The following is a 22,013-nucleotide window of genomic DNA, read 5'->3' as shown; positions in this document are numbered from 1 at the left end:
AAAGAAACTTGCCGTATTACCAATGTTGATTTACCATTTTTTTTTTTCCCCCGTACACGGGCCTCTCACTGTTGTGGCCTCTCCAGTTGTGGAGCACAGGCTCCGGGCGCGCAGGCTCAGTGGCCATGGCTCACGGGTCCAGCCGCTCCAGGGCATGTGGGATCTTCCCGGACCGGGGCACGAACCCGTGTCCCCTGCATCGGCAGGCGGACTCTCAACCACTGCGCCACCAGGGAAGCCCAATTTACCAATTTTTACAGTGAAGAAAGATGAGTGTATGCACAGTTCTCACTCAAATCCACTATGGAGGTACACATGATATTTCTATGGAATAAAATATTTGAAATAATTCTTTCATTTGTAGATATTCTATGTTGTACTTAAAATTCAGTATAATATCACAGTGCTTTTTTATATTGAAGATTTACTAAATTTATTAAACTGAGGATTCCTAAAGCTCCTGAACCTGGTTGGCGGGAGCTCTGAATCATGCCCAGAGGGACCAGAGACTGGAGACTGAGACAGACACTGTGAACAATCAATCAATCAATCAATCAATCAAATCTACATAATGGAGCCCCAATATAAACTCTGAACATTGATGGAGGTTCGGGTGAATTCCCCTGGTTACCAATACTCTGTGTGTCACACACTGGACCAGGAGAGCAAAGCATCCTGACTGCATGGGAAAGAAACTCTGCATTCATACGTCTTCTGGATTCTTCCCTTGGCTGACATTAATCTGTATCCTTTCACTCTAATAAATCATAACTCTAAGTATAACAACTTTTAGTGAGTTCTGTGAGTCTTTCCAGCAAATCACTGAACTTGAGAGTAGTTTTGGGAACCCTAGACTTGTAACTGGTGTCAGATATGAAGCCAACCTTGGGGACTGTTCCCGGTAACTCTGCAGTGGGCTAGACTCAGGTGACAGAAGTCTTGGGGACTTTGACCTCAAACTCCTCCCAGCAGCTCAAATACATTGCTCCTGCAATTGTTCCTTTCCTCACTCTCTTGCAGCATCAATTCCCCTCTCTCCAATGGATCATTCCTATCAGTATACAAACATGATTTATTATCTTCCCATCTTTAGTTCGAAAAGATGCTAGCTCCAAATTGTCATGATGTAACTGATGATTCGGAGCTAGCATCTTTTCTATAGCTTGGCAAATTGGCATATTCCTTTTTAAGTATAGACCAACTTCCAGGGCTTCCCTGGTGGCGCAGTAGTTAAGAACCCACCTGCCAATGCAGGGGACAAGGGTTCGATCCCTGGTCCCAGAAGATCCCACATGCTGCAGAACATCTAAGCCCATGCACCACAACTACTGAGCCTGCGACTAGAGCCCGTAAGCCACAACTACTGAGCCCACGTGCTGCAACTACTGAAGGCCACGTGCCTAGAGCCTGTGCTCCATAACCAGAGAAGCCACTGCAATGAGAAGCCTGTGCACCACAATGAAGAGTGGTCCCTGCCCGCTGCAACTAGAAGAAGCCCGCGTGCAGCAACAAAGACCCAATGCAGCCAAAAATAAATAAATTTTTAAAAAAGAGAGCAGATCAACTTCCAACGTTTTATCCTTTGCGCTTTCAATGTTATGAAATGTCTCCAAGACTTTCCTTAATACAAAATATTTTGCTAGTCTCGCTTTCTCTGGGACATCTTCGTTCTTTCATCACAGCCAGTTTCCTCATTTACATCAGCAAGTTCACCTTCACTGAGGACCTGCAATGCAGATCTAGAGTCTCTCAAATGGCAGCAGTGTCAACATTCCCAAGGTCAGCAATTCCTTCTCTAATTCTACTTACAAAGGACTTGGATTTATTTCCCGCAGTGTTACTTTTCATTTCTTTGTTAGACTTTTTTTAATCTTTGTTGGCCAAGGCCCTCTTTGAATTATCTATTTTTATAAAATAACATGTATCTCTGGGAGCCAAGGAAGCAACACAACTCCATGCTTTGCTGTTATGTGCATAACGGATGGATGCACAGTGATCAATCACTGACAGAATCTGAAAGTGACGTGAATGGTCATCGATCATGACAATCATAAATACAGTGATTTGTGGACTGAGGAGACAGCAGCCAAGTTTGTGCTTTATGCAACTACTCACAGTTAATATACCATGGTAAGTGAACTCTGAACCACGTTGTTCGGCAACAGGTATTATTTAACTAAATTGTGGTAACAGAAGTTCATGCATATCAGAACTTTGCAACAGCAGGCCTGCCTGTATTTCCAAAGGATGTGTTTCCTCATGCACGGAATGAGGATAATAACAGTAGCTACTAACCCAAAGATGTGTACAGCTCTGATCAGATAATAAACCACTGTGTAATAAGAGTAAATATAACAGTCCTGGCTATGGTAATACATACTTTTTGCCCTTCATATTTACAATAATAAAGGTACTGAAAGAAAAATTTCCCACTACTCTAATTCCAAGCCTCTAGATCAGATCATTATCACTTGCAACTTATTAGCTAAATGAATCAAAACTTTCTTAATACTATTCAAACAAAATTAAAGCCAGAAATAAATTAGATCTTATGGTTAAAAAAGACAATAGCCAATAAACTGATCTTGAGTTTTTATTACAAAAAAAAAAAAAACTACCTTGTTTATTCTAACTGATTTTATGTAAACTATACAATTACCAAATTAGGATTTTTAAATGCTATCATCTCACTTAATCTTACTTAAAGAAACTGAGTGAGTGAGTCAAAGATCCCACACACGGTAATCTATGGGGCCAATACTTGGATCCAAGTCTGAAGAATTATATACCATACCCGGAACTTGTGAAATACATGCTTTAACACAAATATAACAATTTGTGAAAATCCTTATATTTGAATATGGAATAAGTAAGTAAAATGGTGTTAAATGTGGAAAGCGATAATCACTAATGCCTGGGAATGAAAACTGCTGATTCTACCAAATGCTATCTGTTGGTCCAGAAAGCCTTACTATTCCAATTTGACTTTTAAAGAAACATCTTTAAGGCACTAACTCTGTCTTTCCAGGTTATCATATAACATCTGGTTTCAGTTCCTATTCACTGAAGAGACAGATTTGTATGCCTACCCTCAGGTTTTGTTCTAGGCACCAGAACAAAACAGTGTGAACAAAAGAGGCAAACTTCTCCCTTTCTGGAGCTTTCTGAATTCCAGTGGAGCTTACACTCTCTCTCCATGAGTGAGTAGATCCAATACATAAGAAGACAGTGATTCACTCTGAACACTTTGAACTTTTACTCCTAAAGTTCAAAGTGATGGTCACTGAACTTTATCTGGATAACAGTGAGAATAACATGGAAAGTTTGCTGGATTGACTATTTACAACATTTTCCTAGCAATTTAAGAAAGAAATTAACATTAAAAACTTGCTAAAGCTTTCACCTAAAAGCAGTAGTCCTCGTAAGAAAACTTAGAGGGAAATATTCTGCTAAAATAATAAACCTAAATGCTGAATTAAAAAATATTTCAGTTTTCTCAATTCACAGATATAAAACCACAACTAAAAAAAAATAAATAAAACTACAACTAAAAGTAGGCACCAATTACAATGCCACTGTCATCTAAACTCATTTTTCTTTTAAAGCTAAAAAAATAGTAACTGTTGAAATTTTTATAATGACCATGAACATAGTAATATATAATCAGTAAATTTAATAGGGCCAACTTTTTGAGCAGCTTTTTGAAATGACATGTTTTGTGTGGTAGGTCTACATGTTTTTATTATATTAGCCTTTGCATTAATACGTTTTTTTTTAATTTTTCACATAGGGAATACAGTCAATAATATTTAACAATTTTATTCAATGACAGTTGGTAACTAGACTTATGGTGATCATTTCATGTGTGAAAATATCGAATCATGATGTTGTACACCTGAAACTAATATTGTATGTTAATTATAACTCAATAAAAGAAAAATAATTTTAGTTAAAAAAAAATAGAAAGACTAGTTGGTCCCTATGTTTTGAACAAAAAATTCCTATAAACACTTCAAGTCCTTTCTCCAAAAACAGTTAACTATTTTCTACATACACACTGCTGCATGCATTATTTTTTCCTTCTTCAGATCTTATAATGTCATATCAAACCATGCTGCAGCAACATCCATTTTTGCGCACATCCTACCTTTCCTTAACTATACTTTCTAAGAAGTGTACCATAACTACGGCAGTTGCTGTAAAGAATCACTATCGATTTTTCTGCTTTTTCCTGGTCACCAAACTGTACAGAGGAACATCTGAACCCCCTTCTGATCTAGCACTGACTGGATCTTGCTGTTGTTTTGAACCTTTAATTGACAGAATAAAAAAAAAAAAAAAAATACTCCACCATGGGCACTGAACAACTTTTGCGGGGAAAAATGGAGCAAGTGCCAGTTGTGAAGCTGCATCCATTGACAATTTGTTCTATTATCTCCCTTTGTTTCCGGTGTATTTTATCTAAATTACAGAAAATATCTTTATTAATATTTTAAAATTACAATATATTATTTCATCAAAAATCATGATCAACAGATTAACTTCCTTTTTCTGGGTGTACTCTGGTGATGTGTTTTTCATAAGCAAAATCTAGGAAATTTTATTGCAAATACATTTAATTCTATCTTAGACTCTTAACCTCACCGCATTTAGTAACTGAAATAGCTTTAGGCTGGCAAAAGGCCAAATGTTTTCCCAGGCAATTAGCAGAACAGAGCGCCGCTTACTGGTTTTTAGTTATTATTCACAAGAATACTTAAAAGAGAAACATGATAACAATTTCATTCTCTGAGGCTGGTAATAAACTTTAATAGACTTCACACCACTCTAAGAATATAAGAATACAGCAGCACCTCCACTGAACATTCTAATAACAAATTATGTTAAAATTACCTTTAATGCTGAAACACAGCATCAGAAAACATTAAATCAAGGGAAATTCATAGAAATTAATGTATTCTTCACAAGTAAAATGAACCACAGAACAGATGTTTTTTAAGGAGTGTACTTACAAAGATAAAATTGTATTTTCTCAGTTTTCTAGCTCTAGCCAAATGTTTGGTTATTCATTGATTAGCTTAAAAATCCAAAAATATAAAATCTCAAACTGTCCAAAAGACATAAAAATAAATAAGCTTAAAAAGCTAAATTGAGCATTTTAATTTCTAAATGTAAAAGGAAAAAATTATTTTAAGTTGGTTTCGAACTTGATGTTCCTTTTCTATGGGTATTATTGTTCCTCACTTCAAACTTGTAATTTTGCAAATCAGCTAACATTTTGAAAAAACTGTTTGATTTTCAAAGGCTAATGGAGCATCCTAGTCAAGAATTTTATAAAGCTTACTTACCTTGGTTTGGTTGAATATTCATATTTGGTCTGGGGCCATAGTTTCCCATTGGCTGCCCTTGACTCATGGTCATCTGGTTCTGTACCGGCATGCTCTGGGACGATGGCACGGAATGGCTGTAACCTCCCATGGACCCGTGGCTACTTGAAGGCATATTCATGGAACTGTTTGTCATATTGAGTTGATTGGGTCCAGGTCCCTGCATAGGCATATGGTTAGGCCCTTTGAAGAAAAGTGATCAGAACCAAAATATGAAAGTTAAACAGATGATCTATACAAAAGTACCTTAAAAAGCTTATTTATTTTTTTGCATTAATGTAACAAGAGCACAAACAATAACTTGAGTATTTAATCAATAGCAAACAAAGTAAATGCTTTACATGAATGATAGCAAATACTGTGAGGTAGACATTATTATCATTTTACAGATTAAGAAACTGTTGCTTTTGAAAAGCCAGGAACATCCTGGAAAAAAAAAAAAAAAGAGTAATGAAGGAGGACTTGCTTTGTAACAGACCAAAACATATAAAGCTGAATTAAAACTATGTAGTATTAACACATAAGTGAACTGATTAACAGATCAATAAACCTAGAACACAGTCTGAAAGTGATGGAAATGCATAATTTGGTAAATGACAATGGCACTGACATTAAGTATCAATGAACAAAAGAAAAGATAATTCAATAAATGATGTTTAACAACTGAGTAGATATCTGGAAAAATACAGGTTGGGTTCCTACCACATTCCTTCTACCAAAACTAAGTCCAGATGAATAAAAAAATTAAACATTAAAAAGAAGAAAAAGCAAAGAAATCATAACAGAGTATTGCAAAACGGAGAATTTTAAAAATAATCTTGGACTGTAAGGGCCTTTTTAAGTATGCCAAAAAACCCAGAACCATAAAAGATTTATAAAGTAGAGTACATAAAAATAAAACATTTGCCCATGACCAACAAAACAAAATTAAGTAATAAAAAGATAAACTGGGAAAAAATTATTTACAAGAAATATCACAGACCAAACTACTTACTTAACATATAAAGCAAGTAAAAGACCACCAGCAGTAAAAGGGCCAAGTATATGAATGATCACTTCACAAGAAAACTACAAAAGGGGTCATAAAACATGAGAAAATTGCTTGCTTTATTTAATATAATAAAAAGGCAAATTAAAACTATGAGATCCACTTTTCACCTTTTAGATTTACAAAGATCAAAAGTTTTGTTCCAATTATATTATGAAGAAAGAAGCACTTTCATACTTTGTTGAGAGAATATAAATGTATAAATAAGTCTACTATAAATTGGTCTACTATTTTTATGTAAACCAATATGGTAATAACTACCATATTTTAAAATACATATACCTTTAGGGCTTCCCTGGTGGCACAGTGCAGGGGAAGTGGTGCTAATGCAGGGGACACGGGTTTGAGCCCTGGTCCAGGAAGATCCCACATGCCTCCGAGCAACTAAGCCCATGCACCATAACTACTGAGCCTGCATGTCACAACTACTGAGCCCGTGTGTCACAACTACTAAAGCCCGCGCACCTAAAGCCTGTGCTCCACAACAAGAGAAGCCACCACAATGAGAAGCCTGCGCACCGAAATGAAGAGTAGCCCCCTGAAACTAAAGAAAGCCCGCATGCAGCAACAAGGACCCAGCGCAGCCATAAATGAATGAATGAATGAATGAATGAATGAATAAAAATAAAATGCATATACCTTTAACCTAGCAATTTCAGTTCTAGGAACTTACCCTATAAATATACAAGTTTTTGTGTGTACGTATATGGATGCAAAATTTTAAGTTTATGTTTACTTATTTATTTATATTGTACAGGCATAGTCACAAGAGCATAATTTTTAACACCAAAAGACTAGAAATAACCTATATTTCTATCAGAAGGGAACTGTCCAAGTAAATTAGAGGCATCCATAAAAAAGAATGTAATGCAGTCATCAAAAGGAATGAGGCAGCTCTTTATATACCGACTGGTCTCCAAAATATATGTTTATATACTCATGGTCTCCAAGAGAAACCTTTAAGAGGTAAAAAAATGATATCTAGTAATATCTACTATATGCTACCATTTGTGTTTTTAAAAAAAGAATAAGAAGAAAGAAAATAGAATGTATACATGCATATGCATGTTTTTCAAGGATAACTGGGTACCAATGCCTGTCTCGAACAAAGAGTCTGGGTAGGTAGGGGCTGTATGTGCCTTTTTGTACCTTTTTTATTTTGGTGCCATAGATACGTATTATCTAATTTTTTTAATCAATTTTTTTTAAAAGGAACCTAAGACTAAGAGGATATACGAACAAATCAAACAGCATATAAGAAGCACTACAACTTACATTATAAAATAAAATATTAAGAACAAAACTAAAATCGGAAATTAAAAGCCTAGTTACAAATTTGTGTGCATAAAGAGGTTGGCTAAATACTATACAAAACTTATTAAATAAAGACAATATAAGTAACTGGACTTCCAATTTCTCCTACACCTAACTGTAAACTCTCTAATTATAAATTGTTTTAGAAGCTCTACGGTATTCTGGACAATCTAGGTCATAAGTGGTTGAAAATCTCTGGCTCATAAAGAGTATATCTTATTCCAGACAGCCTTACACAAAAACGAAAATGTCACGTTAACAATAATTATATTGCTGCTGCTTGCTTCCTCAGCCTTAGGCTTGAATATTATCTGGAGAAGTTGAGTCAAAATCCTAATTAAAGATACCACCGGGCTTCCCAGGTGGCGCAGGGGTTGGGAGTCTGCCTGCCAACGCAGGGGACATGGGTTCATGCCCTGGTCCGGGAAGATCCCACATGCCGCAGAGTGGCTAGGCCCGTGAGCCATGGCCGCTGAGCTTGCGTGTCCGGAGCCTGTGCTCCGCAACGGGAGAGGCCACAACAGTGAGAGGCCCACGTACCACCAAAAAAAAAAAAGGTACCACCATAAAAAGTCACAAAACTCCTCTAACATGCTAACCTGCATTAGCACTACCCCACCAGTTTTAAAAACAATGTGTCCTAATGAGCTAGATGTGGATTAAGCAAGAAGCTTGCTTCTGACCACAACCAGACAAGTAGTTACCTCTTTATTCCTACCTCCACATGGTGGAGGGCCACTGGGCCATGACCGCGGAAGCCTTGGCAGGAAAGAGAAGGTTGCCACCAAGACACCACAGCCCTCCTACATGACCCATCACACATCAATCTCCTATAAGCCAGGCTATCTGGCCTCTTTTGCTCTGTGCTCTCTTTTGCTTCATTTTTTACAGCCATAGTCCCTGGACACCAATGCTACCAACCAACATAATCAGTTAAGACAACACTATCCTAAGGATGCTAATATTAATAATTTAAAAAATAAATTGCTCTGTTATTTTAACTTACTCTCTTTACTGCTATTTGTTTAATACTTTCTTTTTGTTAATGAAAACAACCTTTGTCTTTAGAAAGTAAAAATATGAATTATAGGTATGGGTGTGACTGATGTTACAAAAACAAAATAGTTTAAAGATACTGATACTTTTCAGACTAAAAATTCAAACCAGCAAAAGGTAACTAAATAAGCATCCAATGGTCTCAAGGATATTTTAAGCAGCTCTAAACTTAAAATGGATAAATAGTAAATGGTTCATTATATAAGAAACCTGACACTTTTCAGCTTTTAATTTTGCTTCAATATCAATTTCCATATTTCTACTATACTATAAACATGTATTCATAAAAATGCATACTCAGTTTCAAAAGACCAATGAGGAAATACTAAATACATGAGCACTTTAGAGCCTGTTTTGTTTTTTTCCCCATGTGTCTTTTCCAGCAATACTGTTTCTGAGACCAATAAATTTTTAAGTAAATACGAAACTCAGAGAAATGTTACACATTTTTATAAACAGATCTTAATTCTTAAGCTATGGCACAATGCCTTTTTCCCCCCAAAAGCTTCTAAAGCCAGCTGTATTGCATAGTTTCAGACAGACTAAATTTAGCCAGTTCTGTTCATCAGAGGAATGCTGTGTGTCAGCTACATCAAAGCCCAAGGGCAGCCTGATAAACACTGAATACAGGTCACGTAGCTCTGTAGCTAACAAACTCTAAGAGAGCTTGGACTCGGGGGCATTCAAAGCAGTTTTGTCATCAACAATCTAGTATCCCTTGAGCCCCCACGTCGTTTCAGTTGCTAAGCAACTCCGGTGTTAATGTCTTAGAGGAGAAAAACTTACCAGGCATCTGGCCGTTCATCTGGTTCTGCATGTGTGGTGCAGGAGGACCCCCAGCTACCATTCCATCTGAAGGCATGTTGTGTGAGCGTGGAGGTGGGGGAGGGCCGCTCTGATTCATCCCTCCAGGACCCATAGGCATATTCTGTGTGGGTGGCTGAAAGAAGACAGTTTAGTAAAATAAGAAAAACAGTCAGACTAATATACTAAAGATGCATATGGTATAACAGTTGCCTATACTATTCAGTTGAATAGGGACAAAAACACAAATGCATTTCAACTTATTCTAATGCATTTTAATCATGGACTTAACAACATCATATTTAATATGCTTCACAAGATTCAAAAGACTTCACAAGATCGTCAGCATGAATATATCATCCGACCACCTTACACCAAAAGAACACCATGATTCAAGTATATTCTACTTTACAGTGAAAATTAAAACTTATAACATTCTGTACAAAAAGAATTCTTATTCATTTATGTATAAGGATTTCTAATGTGCCCACTATTGTTGTTATTTAAATTATGTTTTAAAAATTAAGTCTCCTTTCATTATTAATATATTTGGATATATTTACTGTTAATGATGAATTTTACCTGAAAAGATATAGTAACAAAAGACTAAGGACCAAAAGCTTCAAAATGTGATATATTTTATACTGTTTGAGGAGGGGGAGTGGTTTTGGAGGGGGAATGTTTTAAACCGCAAAGACTCAGCTCAGCCCAACATTTTTGTGCCGACTACTCCTATGGATTGGAAACATTACTGATGGCCTCCAAGGGTACAGAGACAGCTGCCTCAAAAGGATGCCTTTGGCAAATTTCCTAATGAAAGTGTGAAAAAAATCACTGACTAACCTTGAGAGTTCACAAAAGGGCGAAAGGAAAAACACAGATACAAGGTGCTCTATAACACCTGGCTCCCTTCTTGAGAATATTTGGGTAGAGAAAGCACATAGTTTCTTTCCAAACCCCAGTTTTTTAATCCTACAAGAGGATATGGAAGTATTGTTCTTTACAAATCTATTTCTGCCTTCTTTCCCTACTTGTCTACATTTTAAACATAATGTCCATTCCTAGAACTTCAGTCATTCTCTTCCTCCCGTATGTTTACTGCGTCTACACCCAGATTTTGTGTTTACACCCAGATTTTGCGAACGCAATCCTCCCTGGCATACTTACCAGATATACATTGTTCTTTAGACATCACAGTAAACACTCAAATCTCCAACCACCTAATAACCACTAACATTTACAAAATTAACCAAGTACTACTCTAATAGCACTCGTTCCAAATTCATAATCTTTATTTCTTCACTACTAAATCCAATCCAATAATGGCTCATTAAATATTTTCTCTTCAATTCTTATCTTAAATTCTTCATCCAATTTGTATTCTTTAAACACTTTGTTTCATTTTCAAAAAACTTACTAAATATCAACTTAGTGTCACATATCTCACTTTAAATCATCCTTTACCATCCTTCAATATGGCTGACTTGGCCCTCTTGCTTGAAAATAAAATTCCTTTCTCCTATATCCTTGTCCAGATTTTCTCTTGAAAATTCATGCTCTCACTCTCAATAGGTATTAGTTTTTCATTTTCTTGTGATTCAATTCATGAAACATCAGTATGCGTGGTTCCCATCATAACAGACTAGCTTGTACCAAACCAACCCTCTTGCTAATAAAAGTTATAAAATCTAGACAAATGTAGAAACCATTTGAAGGCACTGAAGAGTAATGTACACAGAGAGGAACAAGAGGGGCTACAACTCTTTAAAGAATGGAAAAATAGAAAATCAGCCCCATAATCAACTTGGCTTTTCCTTTACTTTGCTGTATAACAGGAAAATAGAGTCCAAGTAGAAAGTGGCAGTCCTACTAGACGGAGAGAAGACAGAATTTTTGGCTAACAGAGAGCTGGAAATTAAAGAACCAAGTTCCAGAGAGGAAGAAACACAAAGAGGGGTAAATTCAAGAAAACGAGCAGAAAACAGCAGTTCGGAAGCAAAAGAGCTGAAAAGAGATTTCAGCTTCTGCCCAATTCGAGGGAGACAAAGATTGGAGTGTAGGCCCCACCAAATCAGAAGGGCCTTCAAAAACAATTCAGTCTCTCTGTTGAGACTTCAAAAAAGCCTCTCCTTGGACTAAGGTAAAAATTGAAACAGATCAGCCCTAACAAGTCAATAAGCCCTCAATTAAAAGTTACAAGGCATTCTAAAAAAATAAGAATAAATGGCCAACACCCATTAGGATGGCTATAATAATTAAAAAAAAAAACTATAGAAAGTAATGTGTGTTGGCAAGAATGCAGAGAAAATCTCTTGTACATGCTGATGGGATTGTAAAAGGGTGCAACTATTGTGGAGAACACTAGCAGTTTCTCAAAGAGTTAAACATAGAGTTACCATATGACCTAGCAATTCCACTCCTGGTATAGACCCAAGAGAACTGAAGACGTACATTCACACAAAACTTATATGTGAATGTTCACAGCAGCACTATTCATAATAGCCAGACGGTAGAAAAAAACCTAAATGTCCTTCAGCTGATGAATTGATAAACAAAATGTGGTAAATATCCACACAATGGAATATTATTCAGCCACAAAATGGAATGAAGTAGTGATACACGCTACAACATGGATAAATCTTGAAAACACTACGCTAAGTGAAGAAGTCAGACTCAAAAGGCCATACATTGTATGATTCCATTTATATCAACTGTCCAGAATAGGCAAAGCCGGAGAGACAGAAAGTAGACTGATCAGTCTTTGCCAGGGGACGGGCAGAGGGGAGAATTGAGGTTGACTGTCAATGGTCATGAGTTTTCTTCTTTGGGGTGATGGTGTCCTAGAATTAGATAATGGTGATGGCTGCACAGCACTATGAATATACTAACACCCACTGAACTGTATACAGGGATTCCTCATTTTATTGTGCTTCACAGATACCATGTTTTTCTACAAATCAGAGGTCTGTGGCAACCCTGTGTGGAACAAGTGGATCGGCACCATTTTTCCAACAGCATCTGCTCATTTCGTGTCTTTGTGTCACATTTTGATAATTTTCACAATACTTCAAACTTTTTCATGATTATTATATATGTTATGGTGGTCTGTGAGCAGTACCCTTTAATGTTACTATTGCAAAAAGATTATCACTCACTGAAGGTTCAGATTATGGTTAGCATTTTTTAGCAATAAAATATTTTTTAATTAAGGTATGTACATTGATTTTTAGACACAGTGCTACTGCATACTTCATAGACTACAGTACAGTCTAAACATAACTTTTATATGCTCTGGGAAACTGAAAAATTTCTGTAACTAGCTTTATTGCAATATTCACTGTACTGTGGTGGTCTGGAACTGAATCCACAATATCTCTGAGGGGTGCCTGTACTTTTAAAGGTTAAAATGATGAACCTCATGTTATGCGAATTTCATCTCCATTTAAAAAAAACAAAAGAGTAGATGGACAACAAATAGAAATAATAGAAAACAGGAGAAGACACATAGGTCATTCACATTTTAGAGTTATCTGAGAGACTTTAAAAATGACTGATTGATATATTCAAGGCAAAAAACAAACAGGACAAATGGAGAATTTCAGCAAAGCCTAGAATTCTTAAGTCAAAGGGAGCAACAGACATATAGAAAATACAACACATCAAAAAGATATAAAGGAGAGAAAATATGAGCAGAAAATGTAAAGAAAGACATGTACGTCATGGTGAAAAGGCCTAAAACACATCTAACTGGAGTTACAAAAGTAGAAGAGAGGGAATTCCCTGGAGGTCCAGAGGTTAGGACTCCGTGCTCTTACTGCCAAGGACATGGGCTTGATACCTGGTTGGGGAGCTAAAATCCCACAAGCCATGCAGTGCAGACAAAAAAAGAGAAAAAATGTAGAGAAGAGAAAATAACACATAAGCAATAAGAATACTGCTCAAGAATTTTCCAAAGCTAACAAAAGACATGAGTCTCTAGCAAACGTATGAAGCGCTACAAACCTCAGCAGGATATGAAGAAAACCATGGCTAGATACTTCAAAGTCCTAAAAACCAAAGTCAAAGTGAAAATCTTAAAAGTAGCCAGGGAAAATAAAACACATTACCTTCAGGTGAATGGCAATTAGCCTAAAAACCTATTTTTTATCAGAAATAATAGAAATAGAATATTTTAAAAATGACATCTATAAAGTGCTAAGACAGAAAAAGAAAATAATCAACAACCAACCTAGAATTCTATACTAAGAGAAAATAACCTCCAAACACAAAAATGAAACAATAATAGTTTCAGATGAACAAAAGCTAAGATAACCTGTAACAAATGAAGAGAATTCATCCAGCTAAATGAAAACGGCACAAAACTAGAGGGATTAATAGGAATGGAAAGGTAAATATGTAGATAAATAAAAATACTAACATATAAAATAATAGTGGGACTTTCCTGGTGGCACAGTGGTTAAGAATCTGCCTGCCAGTGCAGGGGACATGGGTTCGAACCCTGGTCTGGGAAGATCCCACATGCCGCAGAGCAACTGAGCCCGTGCGCCACAACTACTGAGCCTGCGCTCTATAGCCCGTGAGCCACAACTACTGAGCCCACGTGCCACAACTACTGAAGCCCGTGTGCCGAGAGCCTGTGCTCCACAACAAGAGAAGCATGCACACGGCAACAAAGAGTAACCCCCGCTCGCCACAACTAGAGAAAGCCCACGTGCAGCAACAAAGACCCAACGCAGCCAAAAATAAAGAAATTAATTTAATTAAATAATAGTAACAATGAATAGTATAGTTTAAACATATGTAGAAGTATAAAATATGACAAGACTAACATAAAGGACAGCAGAATTCATGAAGTTATATTGTTGCAAGTTTCCTGTATTTTTCAGCAACTGTTAAAAGTACAAATTTGAGCGGAATCTAATAAACCAAGGATGCATATTGTAATCTGTTAGGCAACTACTTAAAAATGCATATGCACATATAAAAAATGTATAACTGAAAAACTAGAAGAGAGGAACAAATAATGCTTGACTAATTCAAAGAAGGACCAGAAAGAGACAAATAGGAAACTAGTATCAGGGTGATAGACGGAAAGCCTACTATATCATGTTCAACGTTAAATATATATAGACCCCTCATTTCAATAAAATAACAAAATTATTTTTTAAAACGCTCAACTATATTCTGTTCACAAGAGATCCACTTTAAACTTAAGGACACATATGTGTTAAAAGAAAAAGAATACTATGGGGGCTTCCCTGGTGGCACAGTGGTTGGGAGTCCGCCTGACGATGCAGGGGACGCGGGTTCGTGCCCCAGTCTGGGAAGATCCCACATGCCGTGGAGCGGCTGGGCCCATGAGCCATGGCTGCTGGGCTTGCACGTCTGGAGCCTGTGCTCCTCAACGGGAGAGGCCACAACAGTGAGAGGCCCGCGTACTGCAAAAAAAAAAAAAGAATACTATGTAAACTCTAATCAAAAGTATGGTGATGGGGCTTCCCTAGTGGCGCAGTGGTTGAGAGTCCACCTGCCGATGCAGGGAACACGGGTTCGTGCCAGGGTCCGGGAGGATCCCACATGCTGCGGAGCAGCTGGGCCTGTGAGCTATGGCCGCTGTGCCTGCGCGTCGGGAGCCTGTGCTCCGCAACGGGAAAGGCCACAACAGTGAGAGGCCCCCGTACCGCAAAAAAAAAAAAAAAAAAAGTATGGTGATGTAACCATACATTAGATAGTTGACTTAAATCAAGACATATTACTGAAGGAATTCCCTGGCAGTCCAGTTAGGACTCTGTGCTTCCATTGCAGGGAACTAAGATCCCACAAGCCACGCAGTGTGACCAAATAAACAAATAAATAAAATAAAAAGGAATACTACTAGAAATACTAAAGGGATAGTTTATTATAATAAAAGGATCGATTCAACAGAAATGTAACAATCATAAATTTGCATACATCTCATAATTGCAGTTTCAAAATCTATAACATAAAAGGAAAAACGGAATAATCCATAATAATGGTTGGAGATTTTAATATACTTCTTCTAGTAACTGACAGAACAAGGAGACCAAAAAAACAACAAACAAATGAAAAAAAAACCCTGAGAATATGAAAGATTTGACATCATTATTAACAACTCGATGTAATTAACATGCATAGACTACTATATTCAACAATTGCATAATACACATTCTTCTCAAATAAGGAATATAGACCAAACTAGGTCATATACAGGACCACAGGGCAAGTCAACAAATAACAAATGATTGAAATCTTATGCTGTATGTTTTGAGCACAGTGAAATTAAACTAGAAATCAATAACAAAACCAATAACCTGTTAGTTAATGAAGAAATAACAATGGAAATTAGAAAATACGTTTAACTGAATGGTAATGAAAATGCAACATCAAAATTTGTGAGATGCAGCTACAGCTATGCTAAAAGGAAAATTTATAGCTTTAAAATGCATATTTAAAATTCATTTTTAAGAAAAGTTGAAAAATTAATGATATAAGCTTCTACGTGCAGTAGCTAGGAAAAGACATCAGTCAAACCCAAAGTAGTATAATGAAGGAAATAAAATAGACAAGTACTCAATGAACCATATACAATCTTCCAGAGAACACAAAAATGCAGAACAATTCCCAATCCTTAATGAGGTCACCAAAACTCTGACACCAAAACCTCAAAATGACATTACAAGAAAGAAATTTACAGGCCAATATTTCTCATGAACAGACATAAAAATCCTAAACAAAATTTTGCAAATCAAATATAGACTGTATTAAAAAGACGATACATTATATAACCAATGGAATTTATTCCAGGAGTGCAGGCTGATTTAACTTTTGGAAATTGATCATTGTAACTCACCAAATTACCAAAATAAAATTCATATAATCATCTCAATAAAGGAAAATGATGTGATAAAATTCAACACCCACTAAAGACTTTAAAAAACTAACAGGAGCATCCTTAATCTAACAAATCTAGTTTACAAAAAAAATGTATACTCAATATCATCTTACTGATGAAATACTGGACTTTCAGGAAAGAAAACAAGAATTCAGGAACAAGACAAGACTATCCATTAACACCAAGACTATTCAACAAAATAAATAAACCAATAAACAAATCAGTAGTATAAAAAAAAAGTAGGAAAAAAATAAGAAGGAATAAAAGATTGGAAAAGACATAATTATTATTCAAAGATGACATGATTGAATGCATAGAAAACCCCAAGAAAATCTGTAACAAACTATGAGAATCACTAAGGTAACTAGAGACAAGGTCAATATATAAAAATCAACTGTATTTCTATATATTGCCAATAAACTAGAAAATTAAAATTTAAAAGATGATACCATGTATAATAGTATCCAAAAAAACTGAATAGCTAGGAACAAACCTAGCAAGATATGTGCAATACTTCTACACTGTGACAATGTTGAGAGAAATTAAGGAGTTTACTAAACAGAGGGATATGACATCTTCATTGACTGGAAGACTAAATATTGTGGAGATATCAGTTTCTCCAATGTTGACTTAGAGATTCCATGTAATCTCAATCAAAATCCCAACAGGCTTGCTGTAGAAATTAACAAGCTGACTGTAAAATTTATATGGAAATACAAAAGACAAAATAGCCAGGACACTCAAAGAACAACACTATCTGCTGCTATAATTAAGATATTGGTTGGTGCAAGGACAGATAAACAAACCAAAAGAATAAAAAGACCAACAGAATAGAGTTGAGGAACAGTGTAACACATACAGTCACGTTACAACAAAACGACTTATATTCAATGGGTAAAAACTGATCTTTCCAATAAATGGTACCGGATAAGTTGAATATCATATGAACAAAAATGAACCCTGACTCCTAGCTCAGATCATAAACAAATTTAATTTGCAATGAATCATGGATAGACAAACTTTTAGAAGAATGCATAGGCATATCTTCATGACCCTGATACAAGAAAATATGTCTTAAACAAGATACAGAAAAGAAATAAAAAAGATTGATAAACTGGATTTCATTTAAATTAGAAACTCTGTTCATCCAAAGACATCATAAAGAGAATAAAAAAGCAACTTTCGAACTGGAAGAAGGTATCTGCAATATATATAGCCAATAAAAGATTTATATCTAGAATAAAGAACCCCTACAAATAAATTTTAAAAAAGAAAACCCAATGGAAAATGGGCAAAAAACAGGCATCGGAAAACTTTTCTGGAATGGCAGCATTGTTCTATATCCTGATTGTAGTGGTGGTTACATGGATTTGTCAAAATTAATCCATCTATACAATTTAAATGAATGAATTTTATTCTCTGTAAATTATACCTCAAATGTCATTTCCTCAAGGAAGACCACCAGAATCATCAGCCCCCAATATCTGCTCCCTTAGTCCTAGATGCCCTTCCTTCATAGCATTTACAATTGGCACTTAAAATGTTTGTGTAATTACTTAATTAATGTCTGCCGACCACACTGTATGTTAATTTCTGTTAGGACTCAGTCCATAATTATATTTGCCTATCACTGTAGCCCCCAATCATCTAGTGTAAAATATGGTACTCAGTAAAGATTTGTTAAATGAAGAAATGATTTTAAAATATAGCATTTCAAAATTAAATCAGAGGCCAGTATCTTTGTGGTAATTTTCATGTTTTTTAATTGTCAAAATTCCCTATTCTACCTCATCTCCATCTGGAAGTCTATCAGACATCTCAACTTAAAATCTACAACACTGACTCCCTGATATCTCTGCCTCAGCCTCAAATCCCTTTACCCAACAGTATCAGCTGATGGCAATTTCATCCGTCCAGTTGCTCTGAAAACCATGGGGTCATCTTTGACACTTTTCTTCTTACACTCTGCCCCCTACGTCCAATTTTCAACATATCCTTTGATCTCTACCTTTAACATATACTCAACAGTTTGACCACTTCTACCACTACGTCTTCTGCTACCACCCTGCTACCAGCCACCATCACCTCTCTCATGTTGATTACTGCAAGGGCCTCCTTACTGGATTTCCTGCTCTGACCCACACTTCTCCATAGTAAATTCTCCACGCAGTAAGCAGAATGAGCTTATTAAAATATACCAATTCACTCTTCGGCTCAAAATCCTCCAAGGGCTTCCGATTTCAGAGTGAAAAAGTCCTTACAATAGTCTACACAATAGGTTCTGTTCATATAAGCTCCTTATTCTGTCCCAGCCACAACAGCCTTCATGTTGTTCCTTCAACAAGCCAGGCACAGTTTCACTTCAGGAGCTTTCCACTGCTTCTTTCCTCTGCCTAAAACATTCTTCCTCAAGTCTTAGCTCAGATGTCACCTTCTCAAAGAGGTATACCCTGACCAGTCTACTTCATATTACAAATTCCATCCCCTGCCTCCAGTATTCCCAGTACACCTCTCCCTCTCCTATTTGTTTTCCTTTTCCTTAGCTCTTTCCATTGTCCAACAGACTACGTGATTTAATTATTTGTTATGCCTGCCTCGTTTGCTAGAATATAAAACCCAAGAGAGCAGGAATGTTTTGCTCACTGACGTTTCAAAAACTATTGCCTGACACACAGCAGGCACTTAATACTTAGTAAATAAATGAAGAAACCATCAAATTTAAATGATTTACTATAAAACTAAAAATAATTTTGACTATAAAATTATCTTCAATATTTCTTTAGAATATAAAAAAACTGAAAAATACAAATTTTAGTTTAACAATTCTTCATCTGTATAACTATCATTAGTATAGCTGTCATTAAAATAGTTCCCCAAAGGAGGCACTAAAGTGACATGTAGAAATAGATTTAAAAATAAATTATTCAAAACAGGTTATACATATTTTACATATATAGATACATATACACAGATAAAATACTTCCAAAAGTTGATAAAGAGATGATCCCTATACACACAAAAGACTCTTGATTAGTCAACCAAGACTGGATCCAAAAGCCCCATCTGTATCATATTTGCCTTAGTTCCTAGTCCTAAAATCAGTCTCCCCAAAATGAATTTTACACATATCTGAAACAGTTTAGGAAGGTCTCCTCGATTCCTCATTCGTGCCTACAAGAAGTTTCAGGATGCCACCATGGGTAGCCTTGAATTTATGCTGGCTTTTGACCTCACCAATTGATTTCTTCAATTTAACAATCTCATAAATTGTCATATGGCACCTTGTTCCAAAGAAGACAGCTAATATTCAGTCCTATCGTAAAATGTGATCAGTTTAACTTTCATAACTAATAATATCTCCCAGTTATTTTCACAGCATTTTGATTCTTCAACTGTCCTAAAGGCTTAGGCCCCAGAATGACTGACCTACTAAAAATACTCTCCCCAGTTTTAGTACTAGGTTCCCCACTAAATTCAACTTTATGAAACAGCAAACATTTTTACCATAACAAATCCAACATTACACTTTGTCTCAGCTCTGAAAAACCAAGTCTTCCAGACCCTGATGATGTTAACCACTAAACAATCACTCCAGAACCATATAATCTAAAGAACAAAAAGTAAATGTCTTTTTCTTCACAGACCAGAAGATTTCTCTAGAGTATTCTTTCAAAAGAAAAGAAAAAAATAAATAAACTAATCTACTCCGGAAATACTGGGAGACAGGACCCTAAGCCTTTCTTTTTTTTTTTTCGGTCTCTCACTGTTGTGGTCTCTCCCATTGCGGAGCACAGGCTCCGGACGCGCAGGCTCAGCAGCCATGGCTCACGGGCCCAGCTGCTCCGCGGCATGTGGGGTCTTCCCGGACCGGGGCACGAACCCGTGTCCCCTGCATCCGCAGGCGGACTCTCAACCACTGCGCCACCAGGGAAGCCCTAAGCCTTTCTTAAAGTTGTAATAATACCACCCATTAAGAAATATATATTTGGCTTGGGACTTCCCTGGTGACGCAGTGCCAATGCAGGGGACACAGGTTCAAGCCCTGGACCGGGAAGATCCCACATGCTGCGGAGCAACTAAGCCCATGCGCCGCAACTACTGAGCCTGTGTTCTAGAGCCCACGAGCCACAACTACTGAAGCCTGCGCACCTAGAGCCCGTGCTCCGCAACAAGAGAAGCCACTGCAATGAGAAGCCCGCACACCGCAACAAAGAGCAACCCCTGCTCACTGCAACTAGAGAATGCCTGTGTGCAGCAATGAAGACCCAGCACAACCAAAACTAATAAATAAATAAATACATTTTTTTTTAAAAAATGAAGAAATATATGTTTGCTTGATCTTGAATTTTTTAAATATTGTTTTTGTATCTATACCAGCCTGGCTAAATTACAAAAATAATGTGTAATCATTATAAAAATAGAAACAATACACACGGGAACCATTGCTAAAAGCTTGGTATGCACATCTCCAGAATCTTTTTCAAAATTCATATATATAAACATATATTTAGCTTTTAAAAGTAGGGTCACACTATCCTGTTATTAATTCTACTGTAGGTATTATCCTATATCAGCATATAATTCAATCTCATGCAAAAGTACAGAACTCAACTGAATAAGATATAACAGTTTTTAACCCATCCTCACTACTGACAGTTTTTCCTTATATTGTTTCATTATTTTGCCAATAAAAATAATGCTTAAACAACCCTGTACAAATACTTTTCTGTACTTATTCTGTGCAAATAAGAATAAATTACTTAATTTCCAACATTTAGGTTCTTTACTTTCTTAGCTATATGGCAAACAAATTCTGCTCTTTATAGAGGTGAGCTAGATACATTATTTTCAATTAATAACAAAGGGACAACCTTTAGGTTCTCTAGTACATTTATAAGCTTCATTCACTAATATAGTTCTGCAAGAAAATTACACACACATTTGTATTTCTCGCAGTAAGAGATATATCCAATTTCTTTACATATTTGGACTCAGACAGTCTTCTGAATTTTATATATGCTATCCAGCAAATAGTTAACATGATTTTTCCTAGGATTCTAAAAAGACAAGATAGGCAACAATGTTGGCAAAATGCTCCCTATCATACATTAATGTAGAGAAATGTGCCCCCATAAATCAATTCTCTATGAAATACAGGGTTACCTCCTTTATGAAACCTTCCCTAATCCTCAACAGAACTAATTACTTCTATGTTTCAAATGTACTTTAAATATACATAATTCTAAAATAGCTTTTAAGTGTACTATAGAATTACTATCTGCTGTCTTTAATATCATTTATAGAACTTTTTGGCATATAAGATACACATTTCAAAAGACCATTTCACCTGTAGTCTTGCTTCTGTTTTTAATACCAAAATGTCTTAATTAGACACCTTTTATTTTGCAGCACTTTATTAGGTAGAAGAGAAAGAAGACAGCTGTGGCTGGTGAAAGAAAGGGGCGTAGTCTGAGATGATCACTATGTTTCT

General features: G+C 36.3%; 1 protein-coding gene across 7 annotated transcripts in view; it reads right to left on the bottom strand.

The window, feature by feature from the left end:
- SS18 (SS18 subunit of BAF chromatin remodeling complex) overlaps positions 1–22,013 on the bottom strand; it is a 76,830-nt gene that overhangs the window by 29,254 nt on the left and 25,563 nt on the right. For all 7 annotated transcript variants that reach the window (XR_004345376.1, XR_004345375.1, XM_032602610.1 and 4 more), the window contains 2 exons: positions 9,592–9,745; positions 5,349–5,570 (listed from right to left, as the gene is read on the bottom strand). Coding sequence is in view for 5 of the 7 variants with exons in the window: in XM_032602610.1 (XP_032458501.1) it covers positions 5,349–5,570; positions 9,592–9,745 (376 nt within the window). In the remaining 2 variants the exon portion in view is untranslated. The remainder of the gene's footprint in view (positions 1–5,348; positions 5,571–9,591; positions 9,746–22,013) is intronic.

Source organism: Phocoena sinus, chromosome 14 (assembly GCF_008692025.1).
Source record: "Phocoena sinus isolate mPhoSin1 chromosome 14, mPhoSin1.pri, whole genome shotgun sequence".
Classification (NCBI taxonomy): Eukaryota; Metazoa; Chordata; class Mammalia; order Artiodactyla; family Phocoenidae; genus Phocoena; species Phocoena sinus.
The sequence above is the reverse complement of the archived record's forward strand: the minus strand, read 5'-3'. Positions and strand labels throughout refer to the sequence as shown.